Here is a 25,063-nt window from a genome sequence, read left to right as displayed (position 1 = left end):
ATAGGACTTCTTTACAGGAGTTGTGTGGCAGGCAGAAGAAAGTTCTTCTCAGGACTGACAAAGGAACTCTGGATCTTGGATTTATTGCTGAAGATCAGTGATAACAGGAGCCATATCCAGAATTGTGGGTATGGTGGAAGAATTTAGTACCTACCCTTAAAAAGAAGCATTTTCTCTCTCTATCTGGAGTGATTTACTGTATGTAATCCTGTCTTGCAGTAGGGAAAATACAACAGTCTATAAAATTGTCACCGTCATGTCTTACATCAAATTTACAGTTAGATTTTTTTTTTTCCTGATAATAGGGAGCCCATCTGCAGTACAACTTCTAAAGAAGTTTAAAAAAAAGTGTAATTCTTGCACCTTCATTTTTATTCCTCTTAAGAAATCAGGCCTGTTCTAATAAAAACTGTAACAGAAACTGCCTAATTTGCCTTGGTGTGAAACCGAGCTTCTTAGGGAGCACTAACTATTAAGCTGCAAAAACAGAACCGCTCCTGATTCACATATTAGAAAGACAAGTCACAAAAAACAAGTTACTACAGCTTAAAAAAAGGAAACCACTTCACCTTTGAACAGTTTGTCTTTATTATTAGACTTGTGAGTTGTAAACAGTGAAAACTGCAGTACAGGGCAAATGAATGAAGCGGCTCCATTTATCCATTTGCATGAGTTAGTGCATAGATTTGAAAGTTTAGATAAAAAAAAAATCAAGCAAACATTTTAGCATAAGCTGCCTTCTCTTTCTCCTTTTGGGCTTTTATCTTCTGTTTGATTCTGAGTGTTTCCGTCTGGATAGCTGCTTAAAAAGAAAATCCATGACACAGTTACAGTCATCTCTTCACCTTCAGTCTCCTAATAAGTCAAGACCAGCTCCCACTGCTGTTGTGTTACTTCATTTAACAGGACTGCATTTAATCTTCTATTACATCAGACACTAGCAGCAAAAACCTCTTGTCCCTTTGTTTTACCCGGTAAGATTAACCAGGGAGAGGAGGGTGTAGCAAGCACGGTATCGGTGCCAACACCGAACTGATGGGCTACAAATCTTACCTAATTACACCAGGAGATGAAGACAGTTGGTAAGACCCCTGTGAGACACGGAGCCGGTTCAAGAGGTGTGCTGGTGTCCTACATAAGCAGGTTTCCCAGCGCAACAGAATTATCACTCCTGTATAAAACCAGGTTTTTCTGTGCTCAATACATCAGCGTTTACGCTGTTAGAAGCCAGCGTTTTAGGCATCACGCCGGTACAACTGACTTCCTACTAAATACTACCCTGGTTACTTTGTTATGTTCGTAAAGTAAAGAATTTATAAAGAAACAGCCTTATTTTACCTTTGTCTTCAGGAGCTATTTCATGAGCCTTTTTAAGATCGGCCTTAAATAAAAGAGAAATATAAATTAATGTTCTGTTAAAACATTTAGATTTAAAAAAAAAATAATTAAATATTATGATCATTACCAATGCCTCATCAAGATCTTTTATTCCCTGCCATCCTTGAGCCCGTCTGTAGAGAGCTTTAGTATTTGCTGGATCTATTTTAAGAGCCTGTAAATTTAATAAAATTGTCACATTAACATTTCATGTACTTCACAGCCTCCCATCTCCACAAATGGCACAGTTCACACCAGCAGACAATCTCCCTGGTTGGTTTCAGGGTAAGCTGTCACACCATTAACTGTGTAAAGAGGAATGCTGTAGTGTAGCACCCCGAATGGCTAACTCACCGGGTTCAAGAGCACTGCACAAGTGGTCGTTTGTGAAGGACGAGCACATGTGAGGATGAAACAGGACCCGTGTGTGTGCGTGTAACACAGGTACAGAGATGGAGCTAGCTGTAGCTGTCCAGGCAAAGGTGTGGCTGCAGTTCACATTACCCTAACCCTGAGGTTCACGGGTACAAACCTCTGTATCGCAAAGATCCTTCCTTCAAACCAAAAAACCTCAAATGGTGTCATAAAGAAAACACACAGATTTCCTGTAAAGCTTTTTGCACTGTAGGCTAGAAAGATACATCCGAGGCATCCGTCTCATGCTTCAGGACCCTTGCCAAGTTCCAGTCCTTGCACTTTTTTTGAGCTGAATGGCTTCACTACTGTGTATGAGCCAGCTCTAACATGGTAATATCAAAATAGGAAATACAGTGGCTGGGCAAAGAGATTGTTCCACTGTTTGATTACTGAAATTATTTTTTCAAAGCACCTAATTTGGCTAGCTGGCTGTTTTGTTTTCTTGTCTGTGAGGATTGCATTCTTTTTTCTTATTGCAGGTCGTTCTATAGTGTGTCTTTTTAAAATTATTATTTTAAAGAATATTGTTTCTTAATGATTAGAGGAAATCTGCATGAATGCGTGGCTTTATTAATTTACTTTATTAACATTAAATCATTAGTCTTCTAGACATTAAATGATGCATCCAGATCATCTAAAGTCACTTCATTATTGGCTGTAAATATAAAGGCAGTATTACTCTGGGAGCTCATCCCACTTTGTCTGCCATAAAGTTTAGCACTGCTTCTGTGTCAAGAACTGGGTGTCTGTATTGTGTACACATAGGCAGCATTCCTTGGTTTTTGCTCAACCATTGTGCTCACAGCTATTTTAAAGTAAGGTTTGTTTGAAAAGGTTCAGCTGTTTGTAATTCCTTATTTACACCAAATAATGCATGTATTACAGATTGTTAATTTAAATCGCTTTTGGCCTCAGGAAATCATAAAAGTGAACGTGTATACTTTCTCATTAACAACTACCTTGAACTCTACTAGTTAATCTTAGGAAACTGGTGTTCTGATTAAAACACTGACATGCTGTTTAACACTTGTTATGCGACGTAAGCTAAATATCTTACAGAAGTCGATTATAGCTGTGGAGTTACCTTTAACAATTCTGTAATCTTAAAAAAAAAAAAAGTGGGTTTTTTTTTCCCACAATGGCAAGTATTATGATTAATAATTTCTATACTGTTTCAATTTTTACCATTTTCTAGATGACAGATACCCCTTTACAGTTTTTTGGTGTTTTTTTCTTTCCTCATTCCCCCTTTGTCCATTCTGAATAGAGGTTTCCCATGTGGTAACACCCTCAGCAGGCTAGAAAGCAAGGCAGCTCTCTAAAGACCCCTCACACATAGATTAGCCAAGACTCCTCCTCCTTTCAGCATGAAGCCCTAGGGGATGCTCCTCAGAATCCTCTCCTAACAGATAAAAGCATTCTTTACTCTGTTCCTTCAAAATCTCAGAGTTTTACTGAATTATTTAAAGTTTCCTCAAATGTACTAATTTCTGTCAGTATGACTCTGTCCCTGTTCCTTTTTTTTTTTTTTTAATCCTATTATTTTTCAGTTTATTGTTTCCTTCTTTCCTTCTTCCTATTCAGTGGTTTCATTTCACTACTAAGCTTACCTGAAAGGGCTTCAGTTAGAAATGTCACTTCAGTGAATAAAATACAAGACCATCAAATCTAAAAGCAAGTAAAACATTTTGCTCATATACTCTTCCAGAGAAAACTATTCCTCTTTCACAGAAGACAGCTTAACTGTTTGTAATATAAAAATCAGCCCTGCAAACTAAACTGACAATGACAGTGTGCATTTTTTCTGGCAGTAACTGACAACCCTCTTTTGTTTGTTCCTAATGAGTCATTTCAATTTAAAAAACTTTCTAAAAAGCCACTTACTGAAAAGTTATCACTAACGTCACAATCAGCCACCTACTTTGTTTACTTTCAAATCACAAGCTTGTCAGAAGACTCTTTAAAAAAGCTTTGTAGTTTCAGTCTCCATTTCCCATATAGGCCAATAGTTAATCAAAATACTAAATACTACATTTACCTCTGAACAGCTTTCAATGGCTCCCTGCCAATCTGACAGTTTTAGTTTACATGCGCCAATGTTTAAAACACAGGTCAGAGCAACAGTCTTTAACTTTGGTTTGTCTGCCTCCTCTGCCACTGCTTCAGAAGCTTCTACATACCTGCGGGAAAACAGACGTACAGAGAGCGTGCGTTAGTGCTGCGACTTCCATTTTGTTCTGCCCGTAGCCGTCTTTCCACAGACAGGTGCAAACTGGCCTATCCAAACTGGTATTTCTAAAGCAGCTTCTATTCCACTATTACAAATACTCATGAAACTAAATATGTAAGACCTACCCTGACACAATTTGAGCTCACTGGTGAATGTCTTCCTGTAACTCCTAGTCCTCCACTGCGCTAACAGCATTCTTTGTCTTAGACAAATGCACGATTCTAGATGGCGTGAAACCATTAGAAGTTATCTTAATGACTGTTTATTCTCAAAAAACCTGTTGCTCGTCAGTGGCAAAAAGTCAACACCACCACTGCACCTTCCACATTCATGGGAAGCTTCATCTCCTCTTCAGTTCCCTCAGCAGTACTTTAATTAGTTTAGGCATTTCTGGCTGAAATCTGAAGCTAACTTTACTTTGCAAAGCAGGGCGGTTTATGAGCATTAGTAACTCCACCTTCTTTTCACTATCCTCCTTCATGACTTTTTTTTTCCTGAACTTTAAAACTGACGTTGGTTCAGGACTCAGCCACGTCATTTACTACATCTCTTTCACAGGCAAACTGTAGCTCGTTCTTCTTAATTTACAGTGTGCTAATGCTGTCAGGATTTATTTCAAGTGGCAAAGGTCTGTTGTGGATATAAAAGTTTTAACTCTTTTAATGGCCTACTTGAGAGAACTTCTGTGGCTTTTATTTAAAAAATAAAAACCATGTGTTTGCATACTTTCACATTTCAAGTGTGCTACGATTAATGCAGTCTTTGTAGATGAGTGCCTATGTAAGTTTGCATGCCCTGTCTTTTGAGTATTGCATGGTTAGTGTACAACTTCAGACCACAAAAATAAGCAATACTTAAAAAGTAAATTAAGACATAGTCCCAGTGACTTTTTCCACTTACTGGGCATCATGCAGAAGATGAGAACCAGAAGCAAGAGGAAAGGGTAAAATGCTAAGGACAGTTTTAATACAAAACTGTGTTATGTTCAAAACAGACTGAATACACCTATAATATTTATAAAACACACCAAAACATGAAAGACTGCAATTGTTCTGGAAACAAAATTAGAGCTTCCAAGTCAAAAGAAATCAGTAAGATGATTATCAAGGGAGACAACAAGAAGTACTACGTTTTTTTACCAAAAAAGTGCCAATTCTTACATATAAAGTAAGTTCTAAAAAAAACGGTTAAGCAGCAATAAGACAAGAAAAAGAACGGAAGGTTACAAAGGTTACTGTTGGTAAAAAGAGCAAACCAGCGTTGCCAGAGGGTTTGCAGGGCGAGCCGTACTGAAGCCATGGCAGATACCCCAGGGTAAGAGCCATCGTGTTCCTACCAGTTCTGGCCAAGGGTCAGTGACAGCACGCCAGCCTGTACATGAAGTACCAGATTTTAAGATACAACAACAGGGTATGGCCACAAAAGTGTGACCTCTAAAGAGCTGGAAGGACCAGATTCGTTTAGTCTGGAAAAGTTACTACCCCTTCCATCCACAGGGACAAATAAGCACCAAACAGAAGCTGTCTACTCACACTGGAAGAGCCTGCACTGGGTGTGCTTAAGAGTGAGCAAGACAACTAACTGTAAGGGATGGCATAATTCTACCTGATATTTACCTAAGAATGGGGGGATGAAATGGACAGATACAACAGAAAAATCCTTAATGATCCATTCCAGCCTCTTTTCTGTATCATTTCTAAAAGTTTTACATAGAAATCGTATTTACTTCAGGGTTTCGGTTGGTCTAGGATGGGCTTTTTGAGGGCAGGGGGAGACGCTGCCTCTTGGGTTAATATCTGTAATTAAAGGATTCATTTTTTATGCTTCAGAAAGACACCATCTGAAACCCAGTCAGCTGAAGCATTAAATATACCTGAATTCTTTTTCTTTCCTTATTGTTACTGCTAGTTAACCAGTGATCACTGAGAAGGTAAGGCTAAAGGTCAGTATAACTTTAAAAAGGAGTTTTTAAGAGAAGCTCATACACATAAAGCAAAAAGCATGGAAAGAAGAAAGAAGCGGTATGAAAACAAAAGCAGAAAGACTGTGATTTTGAAGGCGAGTCTGAATTATACATGGAGTCAGGATGATAGTATGGAGCCTCAGAAAAAATAATAATTAATTAATAGGGGTCACATTTGGGGGTACTCCCTCTTGAACTTACCAATTTCCTAAACCTACTGTTTTGTACAAATCAGACAAAAAGTATCTCCCTCCTTGCCTGCCCATTAACTACCCTGTATATTGTGCTTTTCTTCCCAGTTATGCACCAGGCCAGCAAGAGTATTAAAAAAGGAGCATTTAGTCAATTCTAAACAATACTTCCTGCCTATAGCTCTTACCTAGCAACAAGCAGAAGACCTATACTTGAATAAGCAGCTAAAATCAACCAGATGTTTCCAAGATTCAGAAGGCTCTTCTTTTAAAAAAGCAAAGAGCGCAGCAACAGGCACTTTTTAAATGCACATACCATTGCTTGATAGCAGTATTAATCTGGGTTACGGGAACTACCTGATTGAATGATGATAGCCTTACCGTAAACTTTTACTATACTTTTTAGCTGCCACTGCCCAATTTTGCGATTTGAAGAAAGTATTTCCTATATTCTTTATGTCTTCTGCTATGGCCACAATCTTGTCAACCTAATAAAATAGATGGAAAATATAAAGTATGAATGTACTTATGAAAGAACTCTTGAATTACTTAGTGTTGAACAACAGGATCCCATGACCATCCTCTTTAAAAGATTATAAAATCTCAGAATAAAAATATTCCAATTTTAGACAAATACTAGCTTCAAATCCCTTCCATAATTTTCTCTATTTTATGTAACACAATAGTCTGAAAGACGAAATTCATAATGGGTTTTCTAGAGTATAAAGGGTGAGAGAATACCAGAGACAACAAAGCCGTTCAACTCCTTCCCCCTAAATGCTGCTACCCACACAGAGCTATATATAAAGGTGTTGACTGTTATTCATAGAAAAGAAGAAATGTTAACAATCAAATATTCAACCAAGTCTGCCTTATTCCTGAGAAAATTTTGTCTTCTGCTTCTCAAAACGGTATTAGTCACCTGAACTCTGTACGCTCTCAAACTACAAGTCTCAAAACACTTAAAACATCTATAGAAGGTGAAAGAGAGTAACTGCCTGTCTTCATCAAATCTCTCATTCTTACTTCCAGAATGGCATCCTTTTCGAGGGTCAAGTTACTCTTCCAGTGACAACAAACAGTTTATAATTACTGCTGTCTATAGCACAGTTGGTTTAAGCTCTGTCAAATGTATATACTGCCACTTGTAATACTATCAGTTTATACTTCTACCCTAGTAGAATTAATGACCTTGAAAAAAAGTCATCACAGCATGAGACCAACGTCACCGTGGTTTCCATAGTTAATTTACACGAGGAAGGCTGCAGGTAAAGGTGGCAGGCACTGCCAGCTTCCGGTCTGAACCACAGCAAATGCCATCCAAAAGCATTTTCACAAGTTGAAGGGCTTCTCAATAGCAGACACAGGGAGTTTCTGGTTTCTACCTGTAATGGTTTTTTTACTATTATATTTCTAATTCTATATTTGGAATCTACACATGCAGCCCCCCCCCTTTTTTTTTTCCCCTCTCACAAATCACTGATTTACACAGTTTGTCTATTTCATTTTCATGATCAAGCAAAATCCTGCAGAAAAGCTGCTTTCACCAGTCTGCTCCCTAACTCTCAACAACAGGTCTTCCTTCAGTTTGAACAACCTGAAAAGCAAACAACTACTGGGAATTGCAAACTACTAGCTCTGGTGTAGTAAAAGTCTTTTTAAAAGGTTGATCCTTTATTATTTCTAGTAAGTGAGGCAAAATCTTTTTAATGGTGGATATTCAAAAAGTTGCACAGAAGTGTGCAGGTACAACACCAAGTTAGTCACCTGCAGGATGGAGTTCTAGTAACTGCAACTTGTCACTACAGCACAAACAAAAGTACAAGGAAACAAAGAACAGGAAAAAAAGCAGTGTGATAATTGTAATTGTGGTTTTAGTTACTGGAGAAAACAATCAGCTGCAATTAGCACTGAAAACAAAAAGAGACAGCAATCCCCTCCCACAGCATTCTCTTTCCTAAAACTGAATGTCACCATTTAATCAGGACTTGATTGATTCTTAAGAAAAAAGGCCTGGTGAACATCATCACAGATACCATGTTACTCAGATTACCTACAAGTCTTGCATTCTGTAAAATACCTTAAAAGAAAAATACTTACATCTTTCAAGTCTATATCTGAATCTTCAGGAAAATCTGGATGAGAATCTCCAGATCCATCCTGGGGAACAATTCCCCAATCATCTCCTTCCTTTAGCTCTCCACATTCTGCAATGACGCACAACTGAAAAAATAAAGTGTGAACAGCAGTATGGCTTATTAAGACCATTTCCCAAAAAAAAGCCACAACTTCTGAGTGCTCTATGAAATTCAGTAAAAATGCTCTTTCAGCTGCTGTTTGGGTGCATGGATTTCAGAAACCCAGCAGATCGTTAGCCTATCCTCATCCAAAGGCTTTTATCACAGAAAGCGTTGCGCTCAGAGGAGCGGCATCCCAAGAACACCATACCCACACTCCATGAAGAGGCTGGAAAAGCAACTGACAGCAAGCTCAGCTGCAGCAAAACACAAGACATGGCAGTTCTACTACATCAGAGAAGACCATTCTCTCTTAAGCTGCCAAGTCTTCTGAAGTTACAGAGGTATTAATTTTCCAAACCACCACAAACTGACGTGATCTACGCACCGATTGCTCTTCCAGAAATACAACAACTTCTGACATAAAATTCTCAAAAATTACATATCACTTAGGTAGGGTTGTGAATTCCACCTTTTCATTTCATCACCCACCCTGATGTGCATTTCCACCTTCACCCTGATGAAGGCTTCCACTCTCACAGCTGTGTTGAACAATACATCAATTTTTTGTGCAGGGGAAATTTACAGCAAAAGAACAAAAGCCTCTTACAAGGACAGTAAAATGGAAACACTGTTAGTAAAAATAACTGGCTAATATTTAATAGTTCTAAACATCACACCAAGCATTTAGAAGAAACGAATATACATCATCGCTAAGTGCTTTGGTTTTTGGTTACCTTAGCAGGATTTTCTCCTTTTACTTCAACGTTTTCTAACATTTTAACTACACCCATTCCTTTGATCACTTGGCCAAACACCACGTGTTTCCTATCCAGGTGAGAAGTAGGCACCGTTGTAATAAAGAACTGAGAGCCGTTAGTACCGGGTCCTGCATTTGCCATGCTCAGCAGCCCTGGTTTATCATGCTGCATTGGGGGAAAAAAAAAAAACACCATCAACATACAAAAGATCTGTTATAAAACCATACATAAGATTCTGTAAGGCTATTAATATATATAGCAAGGACAGTCATAAGGACAACTTGGTAAACCAGGCAGTCACATACGGTTGGCAGCTAATTTTACCTGTCATGACTGAAGAGGGCAAATGCCCATCTCTGCACCTTTCTTGCCACCTAGCAGCCCAGCACGCAGAGCCACATGTGTGACTCGATGCTGTAACATCAGTCTGCTTCTTGTACACTCAGTCCCCTGCACGTCTGCTGAGTTTAGACAGATCACCTGAGAGACATGTGAAGTTCCTCACTGGATTACTCAAGACCACTGGCCTTAAGAAACAAAGCTAAACACCAACTTTAATGTTACACTCTCAAGTTGGGTATGTACTGTTAATTTTTAAGAGCTACTCACACAAAGTATGTTGTAGAACTGTGGGTTTTAGGGGACTGTGGTCTTTATTACTTAAAGGTTGGTGGTTTGTTTTTTTTTTTTTAATTCCTTCATTTTCCTAGAGAGACAGTTTTTATTCTGTGGGGATTTTCAACCATCTAATTATTTTGGCTGATGCTACCAGGCCACAAACTAAGAAAAATTTATTGAACAGCCCGTATCTTGTTTCCTGTAAGCACTTTTTCCTTCTTTGAAATACAAATTATCTTGCTCCATCACAGAGATTATTTCATTTTCACTTGTACTGCAAAAATGTACTTTTCATATGTGTTGTGACTCTCTTGTTGTTAAACTGGCATGACACAGCCATTAAGGTATTGTTCTTCCCCCAGCTGATCCGGTTATTAAGTGCAAGGAACTCTGTTTAACGTTAAGCCAGCATGTTATACTAAGACACACGTCACATGTCTGAAGCATGCAAGCTGTGGTATTCCTAGGAAACCTGATACTGTGGGGAAGAGGGTAGAAGAAAAAAAAAAAAAAAGTAAAAAAGTATGCCAGCATAGAGGAAATGGAAGCAGAAATTACTGTGAAGTAGACCTCAGAGATTGACAGGAGGTTGATTAGTCTGAGACAGCTGTATTTAAGCATCTGGTTTGTGCCTATGATCTCTACCACTTCGAAGAACCTGCTGTTTTGAAAACCATTCTCCCATACAATCTTTGGATTTCTGTGGTGGTAGAGAGAACTCCTTGACTGAGGTGTTCATCCGGTCATACAGCACAGTGAGTCTGAATCGTTCAACTAGGATTTGGCTCAGGAACTCTGGGAAAGCTTGTACACCTGAAAGCTAGAATTGCACCCAGCCAACAGAAAGCTACTGGAACAATCTTGGCTTTGTCTCTTCTAATCTTGAAAGTCATCCTGGAAATCAGATGGCAAACGACAGAAGAATCCTGTTTTCCACAGCAAGACAAGGCATCTGCTAGCAAGCCTGCAGGAACGCAGCCTCCAGAACAAACACCTGACATTTTGTGTCACAGTGGCTGACAAAACAATCAGAAGGGCTCCCCCCACAGGAGATTTTTGCAAGCAGAAACCATCACAGAGGTTTGAGGCTGGTCACCGATTCACTGCCCAAAAGGCAGAATAACACCTGTAAACCTTACTACTTTTTTTTTGTTTCAATTACAACTGATGCTAGTCAGCAATGGTTTGTAAACAAAGAGCCATGTAACCAGGCTCTGGTGTTGCCTTACACCTGCAGGTTTACCTTTTGTCTACAAAGATTTGGAGGACAACTTGGAAAGTTACAGACAGCAGCCTGGTGGCTCCAATCTTCACACTTACATGCAACCCCATTTTGTTTGGGACCAAGTCTCAATGTTAGTCCCATGATGAGAGTCCCTATTTATAAACAAAACTGTTGTCACTCATGCATTTTCTTGCCATGAGTGTTTTGAAAAACACTGCAGATGGAGTGTCTTTTCCGTGATGGCTTCTGCTTGTTGTTTTGTAAGTTTATAAAGCAAGTAAAAAAGTCTCTACAAAATCAGATTCTCTGACACTCAAGGCTTGCAAAATTATGCCACGGTAACAACACTGCTTGAGGACTGTGCAAGTTGTATGTTCCACAACAGCACAGCCACTAGCTGGAGAAGTGACACCAAAAAAGGCCTAGCAGGATGATCTGACATGGTCAGCTGACTACAGACAAAGTCTTGCAGTTTATTGCAATTTACAGGAAACCATACACACAACACAAGAACAAAAAGGTAGCTCCAGTGTCCTCAAGTGTTAACAAAAACAACTGTTGTCCAGGACAGTGGTTTGAGGACACTTTGCAGGACAGCTAGATGAAGTGAAAGATCCAGTGAATTTCTACTTAGTAGAGGCATTTTAACTCCCACTAACATACTTCGCCAAGAGATGATGGGAATGGAGCGCTCAGACTCTGTACAAGATCCAAAAGCGTTCTTCAACTCATCACTGGCACATTGACAACTTTTGTAATAGCTGAGCAGTCAGAGAAGTACAGAAACAGGGATCATTTGCATTCCACTCATAATTACCTCCAGATCTCATCTGCAGTACAACTAAAAAGTAACGATGACACAAAGTCTCCTTCTTCAGGGAGCTAGAGATCCTGGACTGTATCAAGAGAAGTGTGGCCAGCAGATCAAGAGAGGTGATTCTCCTCCTCTACTCTGCTCTGGTGAGACCCCACCTGGAGTACTGCATTCAGCTCTGGAGCCCTCAATACAAGAAGGACATGGACCTGTTGGAGCGAGTCCAGAGGAGGGCCACAAAAATGATCAGAGGGCTGGAGCACCTCCCCTATGAGGACAGGCTGAGAGAGTTGGGGTTGTCCAGCCTGGAGAAGAGAAGACTCTGGAGACACCTTATAGCAGCCTTCCAGTACCTGAGAGGGACCTACAGGAAAGGTGGGGAGGGACTGTTTACAAGGGCACCTAGCGACAGGACGAGGGGTAATGGTTTTAAACTAGAAACGGGCAAGATCTAGATTGTGTATTAGGAAGAAGTTCTTTACCGTAAGGGTGGTAAAGCACTGGAACAGTTTGCCCAGACAGGTGGTAGAGGCCCCATCCCTGGAGACACTCAAGATCAGGCTTGACGGGGCTCTGGGCAACCTGATCTAGCTAAAGATGTCCCTGCTCACTGCAGGGCTAGATGACCTTTGGGGGTCCCTTACAGCCCAATGCATTCTATGGTTCTATGATTCTATGACCAATGCAGAAGAATAACTTTAGGCAGCAGCGCTATGGGCACCACCATAGCAAGTGTAGACTTCAGAGAACATCTCTCACAACTCTAAGTAGCTCTATGATCAATGCTGGAGCTACATTTCCAGCTATTGCTCCAAACTTGGTAATGGACTTCAACGCCCAATTAGTGGAGAATTGCTGTATTTTCTTTTCCTAAAATACTATTTGGAGGCAAGCACAATTGCAGTCAGGGCTTTGCTTTAACCACAGGACAACGATGTCTGTACGGATTTTAGTCAGGGTTGTTGAGGAGTCATTCATACGCTATCACATAACACCACAGCACGAAAATGATTAATGCCAATGCTGAGAACTGTTACACCTATAGCAGTGGGTGCCCTAGCTGTTGTCAGGGGTTCTTGTAGAACACGTCACTTTTGTTGTTTCCAAGAAGTACTCCCACCCAGGTTCACGAGGTGATTACTGACAGTTCAAGCACAGGGGATGTTTTCCAGCCACACAGTCCTTTACATAAAGGTGAGAACACAGATGGGCACTCAGAGCAATTACTATGGTTGCCACTTCTCTCCAGAACAGCTAAGTCTGCCAGCCAAAAAAATGTAAGTCACAGTGTACAGGCAATACTTAAATTTGGAGATCTTCAAATACTGTATAAATTGTAGGCTTAAGGTACACAGACCTGCTGGAAAGTATGGTAAAAAGCAGTCTTCTTCCCTTTCTGGAACAGCCATTTTTAAAGAAAGATAGAACTAAAATGCTTAAAAAAAAAAAAAAAAAAAAAAAAATTTAAAACTACAGACAGTAGCCACTTTGTCTTCAAAAACATAAAAAAGAAGCCAATCTCATGTCAAAAAACAGACACCGGAGGCATCAACTGCATTTGATTTTGATGTCAAAGAGAAGCCTGAAGAATGGTAATGGACATTTTGAAGGTTATGCCTTTGCAAAACAAACAAGACAAGACACAGGACACACTCTGAGAAATCAGCTGTTTAAAAATTGTAGTCGTTGTGTGTAAAGCACATGCACCTGCAGTCTTCCTGGTGCCACTAGATGTTGATTTTGAGGACAAAGATGGTTTTAGAATTTCCTGCTCTGGCAGCACAGCTCCCTCCTCTCTTCCCGCAGCTGGGCTGACACAGCTGCTTGTGGGACTGCACTGATGGTCGCTAGTAATGATGTAGTGAGCTTTGACAGAGGAGGGGGAATAAGTAATGGCAGGGGTAGGAATTTCTGCCATCAAAGCCAGCGTCTCTTAAACTGACATCCTCAAACAGAGACCTTTGCATATTCAAAAACTTGCTTTGTTCACAGCACATTTTTTCCAACATTTTGGGTGAAAAAAAAGCCATTTGTAAACAGCCTTTTACTTCTCATATCATTGAAAATAACTGCAGCTGGGAAAACACTTTCTTTTAAATTTCCCTCTGGATTAGTTCTGCAATCCACCACGGATTACCTGCTTCTTAATAAAGGTATTTCTCACAACTAGTCCTACGAATGTTATTGGGACATGAAAAAAAAAAAAGGCATAAGATCTATGTAATGCTAACGTGCTGCAAAAGTGCCAAAATTTGCCACTCTTTTAAAATAATATCCCTTTGATGAGAACTAAAATATTGTTTCAAATTAATTTCTGATGGGGCAATTAAAAAGAAAATCTAAACTATGGTTGTCTCTGTCTTAATGAGGCTGACCTCATTTTGTATGTACTCAAGAAAGACTTTAAGGACAAACTAGTTCAGGGCTTTTCTGCTGCATTCTTTCCACTGCTTAAAAATACATTAACCTTGGACTAAAGAGCACTAATTCTGAACTTGAATAAAAATAACTGAAACTTCAAAAACTGAATAGAATTAGTATTTTCAATACAGTACCTTATAATGAAAGTTTTCGTCTTCAAATTTTTCACCATATATACTTTCTCCACCTGTGCCATTCTGGTTTGAGAAGTCTCCACCCTGGACCATAAATTGCTTAATAACTGTAAAAGAAAATAATCATAAAATATAGGAACAAGGCAGGAAAGGCACAAAGGAAAACAATTCAGAGGTGAAGAGCAATCCCTGTCATCAGCACCTGTGCCTAAATAAAAACAAAAAACACCTTTTATTTATCAAGTGTCCCCTAAGTACTCCTTTTCAGTTAAGTGAACATCACTTGATATTTAATCCTTTACCTGAAATCTATTTCAGTATGTTCACAACTAGTTTTACTACTACTATCTTACTAGTAGATTTATAATTTACTATTGTCAATGCATGGTAAGAACATCTAGTTCCCAGGAGGATCAAAAACTCAAAAACTTACTTTCAGTCAAGTTATTTCTTAAGCAAGTGCTCCAAAATACTATTTAACATTATTTCAAATACTGACAGAGGACTTTTTTACCAACAGGAAAACGGAGGATTTCATAGGACTTACTTCTGTGGAAAGGACATCCTTTATAATGGAGAGGTTTTCCAGTGGTAGGCCCTGTTCCTTTCTCTCCGGTACATAACGCACGGAAATTTTCTGCAGTTTTAGGTACAACGTCAGCAAATAATTCAAAGACAATGCGTCCAACTGAAATGACAGAGAGAGAATGCGATGGATTTTTAAGTCCCGTCCTTGGCATGGTGATGTGTTGAGCATTACAGGGCAAAGGAAATTGTTTCAGACTCAACTATTTTTATTTAGATTGCTATTAAATTTAGATTTTGGGGTTGTTCCATGGCAATCGCTGGCAGAGTCACAGTAGGTTTTTAACAAGGTTATTACCAACAATTAATTCCACTATCAAGAATAAATTAGGGGGAACAAAGACAGATTCTGCCAAAAATGTCAAATGCAGTTTCTGCCAAGAGTGTGTGAGAAATCACACATACATTAAAGCCAAATTACATACTTTAACATGCATACTTATTTTATGTTTATTTTAAAGTATATATGTAGCCTGTTCAATCAAAAATAGATACAATATAAAAAGACTCTTTTGTGGGTAATTTTATTTGGTCAAAAAGCTTATGCCAAACATGTACACCAACCTTACTCCTCATTCTCGTGAACTCAGATTTTACTAAGACATGTTAATACTTAACATGCATATGAATAATGGCTATTTAGTTACAGATGCTACAAGCAATCATTATCCAAAAATGTACATGTTTTAACTAAAAGAAGTGAAACCTGAGTAGCTAACAGATCCTGTAACAGTCGATAAATGGATTTGGTAACAGTCGATAAATGGATTCTGTGTCAAATTCTTATCTTTTCACAAACTGGCTTCTTGGAGAGCTATTTCTCACTCCTAGCAGCCGCCATCAGTTGATGCTCCTGTTTTCTCATCAGCCTCACAGTCAATTAGTTAACATCACTCTACCGGAAGCTAAATGTAAATATATTCGTTCTAATTAATACAGGAATGAAAACAAATTAGACAACTGAAAGTCAATAAAAGGCAAATCATCTTACAGATTTCTTTTATTCTTTTGAATAACAGAATGAATAAATGTAAGACAACATCTTGACAAAAAGGCAGCATCTATCTTCACCCACGCAAATTCTGAAAACCTACGCTTTCAAACATTACCCCACCTTCCATACTGTTGTTTTCTTATTTCCATTCCGACCGTTTGCCCAGACTTTCGAACGACCTCTGGCAACACTGGCGACGCCAGGAGAGCCACCAGGCCCAACGCTTTGCCCGAGCTTTTCCCTCCGCAGCCCCCCGCCGCCCGGCACGCCCCAGGCGGGCAGCCAGCGAGGCGCGGCAGGCCCTCGGGACACGGAGGGGGGAACGGCGGGGCCCCGGGGGCGGCAGCCCGACGAGCGGGACGCCCTGCTCGAGGCCGAGCTCGCCCACCAGCAGCACGTGTAGGCCGGCATAGCGCGGTGCACGGCTGCAAAGGGAACGCGTCGCTGATGGCGGGTTATGCCCCCGCTCCCCTGCGTCACCCACGGACGCTTCCCTCAGCTGGGAAGCACGGGAAATTGGGTGCCGCCGCAGCCATGTTGTCTTCCTGTTCTCCGCGGGCCTGCTCATTCCGGCGGGGAAAGCCCAGGGGGAGGGCGCAGGGCCCCGCGGGAGGCCCGTTAGCGGCAGGGCCGTGTTTCTTCCCCTCCCTGGCGCCGGGCGTGTGCGCTCGCAGCCCGCGGGGGCAGCGCCCGGCGTGGCGACAACAAACGCGACAGTCCCTCCCCGTCGAGAACGTTCCGGCCCGCTCGGGCCGCAGCCTCGCCGCCGCTCCCGCCCGCTCCCCGCCGCCCGGCCCATGCCCCGCTCGTCCCGCATAGAGGCGCCCCGGCCTCCCCCGCCCCCAGCTCCACCGCGCGGGCCTCGCCCGGGTCCCCGCCGCGAAAGCCTCTTCCCGCCCCCTCCCCACCTCGCTCGCCCCCGATGTCCACATCGAAGAAGGCGCGGGGGTTGGAGGGCTTGCTGGGCCGGGCGAGAGGGGATGGGTGCGACATATCGCAGCTGCCCGCTGCCGCGGTGGCTCCGCCTGCTCTACCGCCCGCGATTCCGGCCGCCGCGGGGTCGGGGCCGCTCCCCGCTCCTCCCACCGGCGGGGGCGGGCGGGCGCCGGGGCGGGACGCGGCCGCCGGGGGCAAAGAAACCTGGCCCAGAGGTAGTGGCGGCGCGGGCTGCCGCTGCCAGGGGTGGCTGAGGGAGCGTAGTCGGGCTGGGCGCCTCGGCCGGCAGCGCTGGGGGCGGGCGGCCGTGTGGCGGGCGTCGCCCGGGCACGGCCTCGCCCCGCTCTCCGAGGCCGCAGGCGGCCGGGCGGAAAGGCAGCCCACGGTGGCGGCCGGCGGAGCGTGGAGTGCCGCACGGCGGAGCCAGGGTACCGCAAATGGCGGCGGTAAGGGTCTGCCCCTGCGTGCTGCCTCTGAGCATCCTCGAATAACTTGGAGATAACCTGAAAAGAAAAAATCGTTTCTTTCTTGAGGATATATACTGGAAAGGCGGGTAAGGAGAGGGATTTTTTGATTTTGCCTGGGTTTATGTTTTATGAGATAAATGCAGGCTTTGTGAAAAGCTGTGACCCATGGAAACATGGGCAAATTGTCAAAAGTGACTATTGCTACATAGATGTTTAGACACACTCAATAAATCCCATCTTCTTAAGGTCTGAAAACAAAATGTGTTTCTTCCCAAATATGAATATCACGATAGTTGTTCCAAGGCAAACAATCTCCTTCAGGCGCTTGTGTTGACCAAGGGATGTGAATACCAACAAACTTTCTTGGGGCTTTTCAAGGTGCAGATTTCCCAAGCAGATGAATGGTCAACACAGCAACATCCTGTGCTCACTGGCATCATGAAGGCAAGGTATGTGTTGAGGCAGAAGGGGCAGAAGAGTGCTGGGCTCTGACTCTCGCAGACTTGCAGTCCTTCTGGGAATGCTGCTGATCAAAATGAGCCTCTATTCCTTGGACTTCTCTAATCCATCCCAGAAAGCTCTACATTTATTCGTTGATTCATTGTATCCTCCAAAGGCTTTCTCCTCTAATTCATGTCATCTTTATATGTTTGGACTTGAGCTTCATCAAGCTGGTTTTCATCTCTCTCTCAGTATGTTCTCAATATTAGATGTGCCAGAGGGCAGTTGTAATTCCCAGATTGAAAGCAAAGATAAAGTAGCATTGATACTAATAACCCTGCAGTCCATGTACTGTGTCGTGATCATTCCCACATCCTCTGTACAGATGTTGGACAGAAGAAGTGATCAGTACCAAGCACTGTTGCATATTGCATCTGGGAACCCTTAACAGAAGGAAAAGCCATTTGCTACCATCTGGGAACACTTAGTGAGAAACTGGTGGAACCACACTAAGGCATTCCTCTCTCTGAGACAGCTCATGCAGCTGTGTCAGGGATTTCGCATGCTCCACAATGTCAAAGGCCACCAAAGCTCTGAGTCATCTGTAAGTCACCAGGCATCCGGCTGTGGTCACTAGCTGAGAAGTTTTATCGTTACGCTTAGCACAGGTGAGGTGCAATGGTGTAGGAGAAGTGATCTCAGTAAGGCAGTTGCTAGCCAAGTATGGTCTAGAAGAGATTTCTTTAGCAGACATCAGAGTAAAGTGTGTTTTGTTGGTGTGTGTCCCCCGCAAGAGCTGTTGGCAGCTTCCATTCAGGAAGAAGCCGTGATGTATTCTTCCAGGAGCAGATTTACACAGTCCCTGCGTTTTTTTCCTGGCCAAGTTGGAAGAGTCTAGATTCTAGATTAGTAATTCATGTTACAGTAGTTGCTCAGAAGTCCCTATGTGCAAGGTACTTTAGAGGTACAAAGAAAGAGGCAATGCCGGTGCTAATTTGGAGTTGTGAGCTGAACAAGAGAGAAGTTAAGCAACTGTCTCAACGTCAGTAGGAGTTTCTGGAAAATACGTGAGCTGAATGCATATCTCTCAAGCACTGCAGTAGCATAATTACTATACATGTTATAGTCATTGACAGATTGTAAACCACAAGTATAGTGTGACTTCTGTCAAGAATTTAATGAGTGATTTTATGTTCGGCTTAATATATCAATTTATACGCTAAATTGATAGATAAATAATCTCTTCCAAAGTTAGACTTACTTTATAAAGTCCACTAAAATCTCTGTTTTCAAGCAGTAAAATTGCCTTTGTGATCCTCTACTGCTTTGTGATCTGGTAATTTAAAAATATTTCCAATCACCAAAATATCTCTTATATTTAGACACTTCCAATAGTTTACGTAGTCAGTACTTTTAAAGCAGTATGTTGAAAATAGGCACTATAACTGAATTGTGTGTTAAATGTTTTAATTCAGATATTTATTTTTCTGTACACACAGCTTTGGCTACCGAATAAAATTAGCTTGAGTATTATCATTAGATAAACATCTATCGAGTGTGCTAAAAACTTGAAGCCATTGGCTTCAAGAATAGGTCTGCCCTCCACCAAGTACAACATATTTGCTATGACACTCCAGCCTAATTGAACTCAAAGATCAGTCAAAGGGATGTGGATCTTCTATGTCCAGCCAGTTATAAAATCTTTGTTTTCACCTTTTCTTCCCTCCCTGACTAAAGAAGGTGTCATTGATAAATGCACAGAAATGCATGCAGCATTCTAAAACTTGTACTCTGATGGAAGACCCAATAAGCAAATTTATTTCATAATCATTCTAGCCTGTCGAATAGTATTCACAAAAGAATAAACTGTAAATAAAGATTATGTAATGTTACATATGTAAATGTATTAAATATGTACACATTCACACTTGGACTTTTTTGCTTTTTGTTTCATTTTCTTGCTCTTTTCTTACCTTTAAATCTGTGTTTGACACTGAAGAAAATAGAAGCTTAAACACATTCATTCCACCAGAAGGTGAGTGCTTTGGCTCAGTGCAGCCTGCCATGTCTAAGGAAATTAAAAGCCATTTTGGTCTGTATAGGAGCAATCATGTGTTTGTGGGGTTTTTACTGCACTGAATTGTAGCTTCAGAATATGGTCCCTGGAGTACTGATGGGATCCACCTGGCAAGCGACTGAAACACATACCTCACCAGCTTTTCAGAACAGCTATCAAGAAGCTTCCAATGTGCTATTTTTTGGTAACAATCTTGGTAAGGATGCTTTCACTGCTTGCTGTGAAATAGAGCAGCCACTCAGCCTTCCCTGTGCCATGTGACACACAGGGTGCATCATGTGCTATTCCCATGTGACCTGGCACATTGAGCGTGTCACCTTCATGAGAGAGACAGGAGACAGGAGAGAGAGAAATAAATCTGTTTTCTCATCATCAGGCTTATTGTTTCCCATCTGCCCCAAGTCTTTTTCTGCATAAAGCTGAATAAAGAGGTCCCAGATTAAACCCATGCTGAGCAGTTACTGACTCTGAGATGATTCCTCTAAGCTGAATTAAAATGCAACATTAAACAGTGAAAGAACCATATGTTCTTGTCTCAGGATGTTTTAAAAAGAAAATTGTCTACACAGAGCTGACATAATATGACAGAAATTGAAAGAAAAGTCATGTATTTACTCATCACTAACTTTCAGATAGGCCGATCCCTAAATAAATGGTTTAGCTAAGAACCAAGCAAAAATAAGCAGACTTTTTAGCTATATATTTTAGCTCTGCTTAGAACCTGTTTTAGAGGCAAGTATCAAAAGTAGCGTTTAGGACCTTAGGACATGAGGAGACATGGCAGAGTGTCTTCTGATCACGGTACAAGCCATGGCTTGTGAGGAGAGGCCCAAAGTGTCAGCTGGCTGCTGGCTGCTGTTGCCACAGTGCTGATGTGGGATGTTGGTTTTGTAGCTAAATTCCTGCCCTCATGTTTGATACGATTGTATGTCCTGCAATGACTGCGGTTTCATGTGAATGTATAATGCTGTTCATCATAGTTATCACCAAAAGGTATTAAAATAGCAGTTCTGATGACTATTCTTTATTATGTAGAAAGCCTTTTTGGTCTGCATCTAATGTGTGTAGGATGGAGTCCACAGTGAACTCCACCAGCGTGGATTTAAAGACAAGAGCACAACCAGCAAATAGTAAGTCACACCATGGATTTTGCCATTGAAAATCTGGGACGTGAGGATTTCCAGCTAGGCTTTGAATGGAGCCCTGGGCAGGAGGCTTAGAAACACAGTCTACCAGTGGTAACAACTCTGCTGTAGAGGAACCAAACCAGGTTCACAGGTATGTACATTTTCAGGCCCTTCTGGAGGAAAAAGTAGTGTACCTTTAGGAAACTTGTCAAGATACATAAGTAACAGTAGTGATTTCAGAGGATTGTAAATACCTATCACCTTCACACAATCCAATTCTCACCACATTACTTGATGTCTACGTTGTGGTGATGAAAAGACTACATCCCTTCTCTGGCCTTTCTCTCTATTTTTAACATCAGAGACTGTTGAACATTAAATGTTTCAGTACGTACATCAATACTTCCTGGTAATTTTGGAACAATTATCTTGAATTAGTCTTTTCCTTTAAGCTGTCTTTCATTTTCAGCTGACTGTATCATCTGTGTAAAAAGACAGCGAAACTTCTTCTCTGTATTAAGGCAGCACCTTTGTGGCACTGTTCTGGGGCTGGGGAAAGTTGCTGCAGCAACAGCGCAAGTTACGTAACGCTCCGTTCAGTGAGGGGTGAGTAAACTGGTGTGCAGGCGGCTGCAATCCCAAAAGCTCTCCGTTTCTCAGTTTCTGTCCTTGCTTGCAAAGTGGAATAGTTTTATAATCGGTTTTAAAATTCTCTGTGGAGAGTAATTTTGACTTACTTTGCTAAATAGTTATAGTAACAATATGGAGAGAATAATTCTAGACATTTCTTGATATCACAATTTGCTTGGCATGTAAAATGGACAATAAAAATGAGGGTTTATTTATTTTACAGAATCCAAAACGTAGCTGATGCATTGTGAAGTGTAGCAGGACTTACATGTAACTTACACAGTGTGCGGCAGCACACTAAGCAGTAAGTCATTAATGACCATCCTGGATTAGCACACTTTTTGTTAAATCTTCAGATTTTACCTGTTCTGGTCTCTGTCTTCTTTTTGTGGTTCCTCCAAAGCCTATTTCTGATAACAGAGGCTTAGGAGCATGTTGGGCTTGTGCGTTCAGGACTGAGCAGGGTAGAAGGGAAGCAGCCGTAACGGAACTCAAAAGTTTCATCTAAGTGATGGGGTCGCAAAGTGTGACTTAGGAGACTTGGCTTTTAATGCAGCCTGTCCTGGCTATAAAACCTAGGTCCTACATTCTCAGGAGAGAATCTTCAGAGAGATTTATGCTCTATGAAGCACAGAAATACTTACCCAAGCATTCAGCCAGTCCAGGGTTTGAATGATCTTTTTTATGTATTGACAAGTTTCTAACCAAGTCCCATCTATTTCTACATGAAAAATCAGGCTCCTTTTCTGACTGAAGTTCCATCAATTGCATTGTCTTTCTCTGCACGTAAAAGAGTCTGACCCTTAGTCAGAATATTACAAATAAGGTTTTGATTCTCATAGGCCACATTTTTATTTCTTGTATTTCCTAGAAGATTGAGGGCTGTAGACACACTATCTGGCTGTAATGGTCTTTGATTGACAGATGGTATGGCTTAATTCTTTACATCTGCTCATATTTTGCACTCATGGGCTAGTGAAAAATCGCTGCATTTATTTTGCCAGGTGTTCTGTGTAGCCAGACTCTGTGTAGGGTGGGACAGTGCGTACTGACTGTGAAAGTTATTTCATAGTCCTTTGCTGATTCTGCTGTGTTTTTGCTCTTATTTTTTTCAGAAATGACCTTCAGAATGCAAGTGTCTTAATGTTTTGTTATCAATTTCAGACCATAGTGACTGTCACACACATGAACAGAAAATATCCAGAACTAATTTTGCACTGGGCATCAGCCAACATGTAGGGTGCATTTACACAGGCAGTTTTGCTCAGATCAGAAGTGCATTTGTGATGTCAGTCCCCCAATTGTGCTCACTGACTTTGTCTTGCTTCACATTTCTGAGTGGCATCCAGGCACACCAGGTGGATCATTTTCAGATGAAACTAAACCAGGTGTTTTTCAGAAACATATTCAGTGTGCTCCAACCACTGACACTCATTCTGCTGACGGGGACAGATTACGACTAGTCCAAAACAAAACCCTGTAAAATGTTCGTGATGTGGATGTTGGTCTCTGCAAGACAACTGGTTTAGTCCACGCTTCTGCCCGCACTAGTCAGCACTACTTGCTAACGCAGACGTACCACAGCGTGGCAGCCTTGGTGTCTGCAGCTCTACGTTTCTCAAGGCTGCTCTTTGAGAAATAGAGCCCAGTGCTTATTCCTGGAACTGGATGCCTAGGGTTGGTGCATTGTCAGCCATGTCAGCCATGATGTCTGTCATCTTGTCCAGCCACGCCCTGCCGTGCATTTTCCTCTCAGTGTACTATCGTGGCTGTACCCTCACTCTTCTGACCTTCTGCTTCGGTTGAGTGGCTTGACCTTAGTGACTGGGGGCATTTGGTGATGATGGTGGAACTGAAGAATCAGAAGCGGTCAGAGCATCCAAGCTGAAAGATTTCTGTTACGTACTCAGTCTCATGGATGGAGTGGTTGAGAGCCTTCAAAATGGCAATCCCTTCTGTGAACAGCCCTCCAGACAGGGTCAGCTGAGCGTTACGAGATTCGATCTGGTGTTACAGAGGGAGCAGCTGATCGGCTTACCAGGCCAACGGACGGGCATCTCTTGATTTTTATTTTAAAGAGAAATCAACCTCTCCAGCCACTGAAAGGCTAGTGCTGAAGCACCAGCATGTCCTCCACCTCTTCTGCCACTGCTGGATGTTGAGTTTGCAGTCAGCTCTTGTAATGATCCATTACAGCTGTTGTAATGGTCGCCTTTCTCCGTGTCTCGTCCCCAAGCAGGAAGCTATCGTGATTCTGCATTGTCTAATTTACTAATTATTTTGTGAATGAAATAGGTCAGTTAAAGAGAAATAAGTGAATATAGGCGCCGTCCCAGCAGAGCTACCTTCCTGCAAAAAATGTTCTCCTCTGCCTGGTCAAAGACTGAAGTCAAAGTTCAGACCCCGGCAGGGAATCGCAGTACTTCTGCAACCCTGCACCGGGGCTCTCTCCGTTGCAGAGACCAGGACTAGAAAAAAAAATCAGATTGAAACTTTCCCAGCCTGGTGACTGGAATTTGTGCGTGGAGCAAAACGAGTGATGTGAGCGTCCCAAAAACCCAGTGGATTTTTGTCGGGCCGTGGGCTTGGCTGGCATGAGGGAGAAGGGGGCGCCAGCATGGCCGTGGCACTTCGCTGTAAGCCCGAACGGGGAATGGCCCCGCCTGACGCAGGCGGTGGCTTTGTTCGTCCACCAAAATGTTGCTGTAAATCACAAATTTGCGCGTGCACATATACAGGGGACGCGTATGTACGCGTGTGTATGCGCACACATCTGCATAGAGGAATGTGTTGTAAAATACACGTTATAAATACACGTATGTACGTGCACATGCTTATGACTATAGCTATATACCATACGCGTGATACATGTGCGCACACCCCGTGCCTGCGCGTAGCCGCCCGAGCACACGCGGAGCCACACGCCCCGCCCCCGTCCCCAGCCGCCACCGCCCAGCGCGGGGCCGGGCCCGTGTCCCTTTAAGCCTGCCTCCGGCTTCTTACCACGTGCTGGGGGCGGGGCAACGAGCGCCGCGCAGCCAATGGGGAGCGCAGAGGGGCGCGGCGCGTTCGCGTCCCCGTTCCCGTCGCACGGCAGCTGGCGGCGCGTCGAGCTGTGCCGTGGCCCGTCCGGCGGCAGGCAGGCGGGCGGGCGGCTGGCTGGCTGGCTGTCAGCGCCGCCAGGCGGGCGGGCTCGGGCCCTCGGTCAGGTGACGGGCGGCCGCCGGGATCGGCGCGGTGCGGCTGAGCGGGCCGGCCGGCGCTGCCCTCCCCTCCGCTCGCCTTCGCGCAATGCTGGGCGGCTCCGCGGCGGCGGGGATGCTGCCGCGGCCGCCGCCTCTCGCCGCCCGCTGAGCCGCTGCGAGAGGCGCGGTGGGGCCGCCGCCGGGCGGGGCGGCGGTGGGGGCAGGGCGGTAGC

General features: G+C 42.7%; 1 protein-coding gene across 3 annotated transcripts; it reads right to left on the bottom strand.

Annotated features, from left to right (window-relative positions):
* Window positions 1–564: 564 nt before the first annotated feature.
* PPID (peptidylprolyl isomerase D) lies at window positions 565–16,969 on the bottom strand. Of its 3 annotated transcripts, none has more exons than XM_086464776.1 (10): window positions 16,876–16,969; window positions 14,936–15,076; window positions 14,389–14,495; window positions 9,153–9,341; window positions 8,279–8,401; window positions 6,560–6,666; window positions 3,833–3,974; window positions 1,466–1,552; window positions 1,339–1,381; window positions 565–802 (listed from the first exon to the last, which is right to left on the bottom strand). In XM_086464776.1, the coding sequence occupies exons 1-10, from the start codon at window positions 16,958–16,960 to the stop codon at window positions 711–713; spliced, it is 1,116 nt and encodes a 371-aa protein (XP_086320902.1). In that variant the 5' UTR covers window positions 16,961–16,969; the 3' UTR covers window positions 565–710. The 3 variants fall into 3 exon arrangements, with proteins under 3 accessions (XP_086320902.1, XP_086320901.1, XP_086320900.1); XM_086464775.1 differs by having other exon boundaries at window positions 565–799; XM_086464774.1 differs by having other exon boundaries at window positions 565–799; window positions 1,339–1,552.
* Between the last annotated feature and the right edge of the window lie 8,094 nt (window positions 16,970–25,063).

This window comes from Leptosomus discolor, chromosome 4, assembly GCF_034619465.1.
Source record: "Leptosomus discolor isolate bLepDis1 chromosome 4, bLepDis1.hap2, whole genome shotgun sequence".
In the NCBI taxonomy this organism is placed as follows: Eukaryota; Metazoa; Chordata; class Aves; order Leptosomiformes; family Leptosomidae; genus Leptosomus; species Leptosomus discolor.
This window is presented reverse-complemented; position numbering and strand designations above follow the sequence as displayed.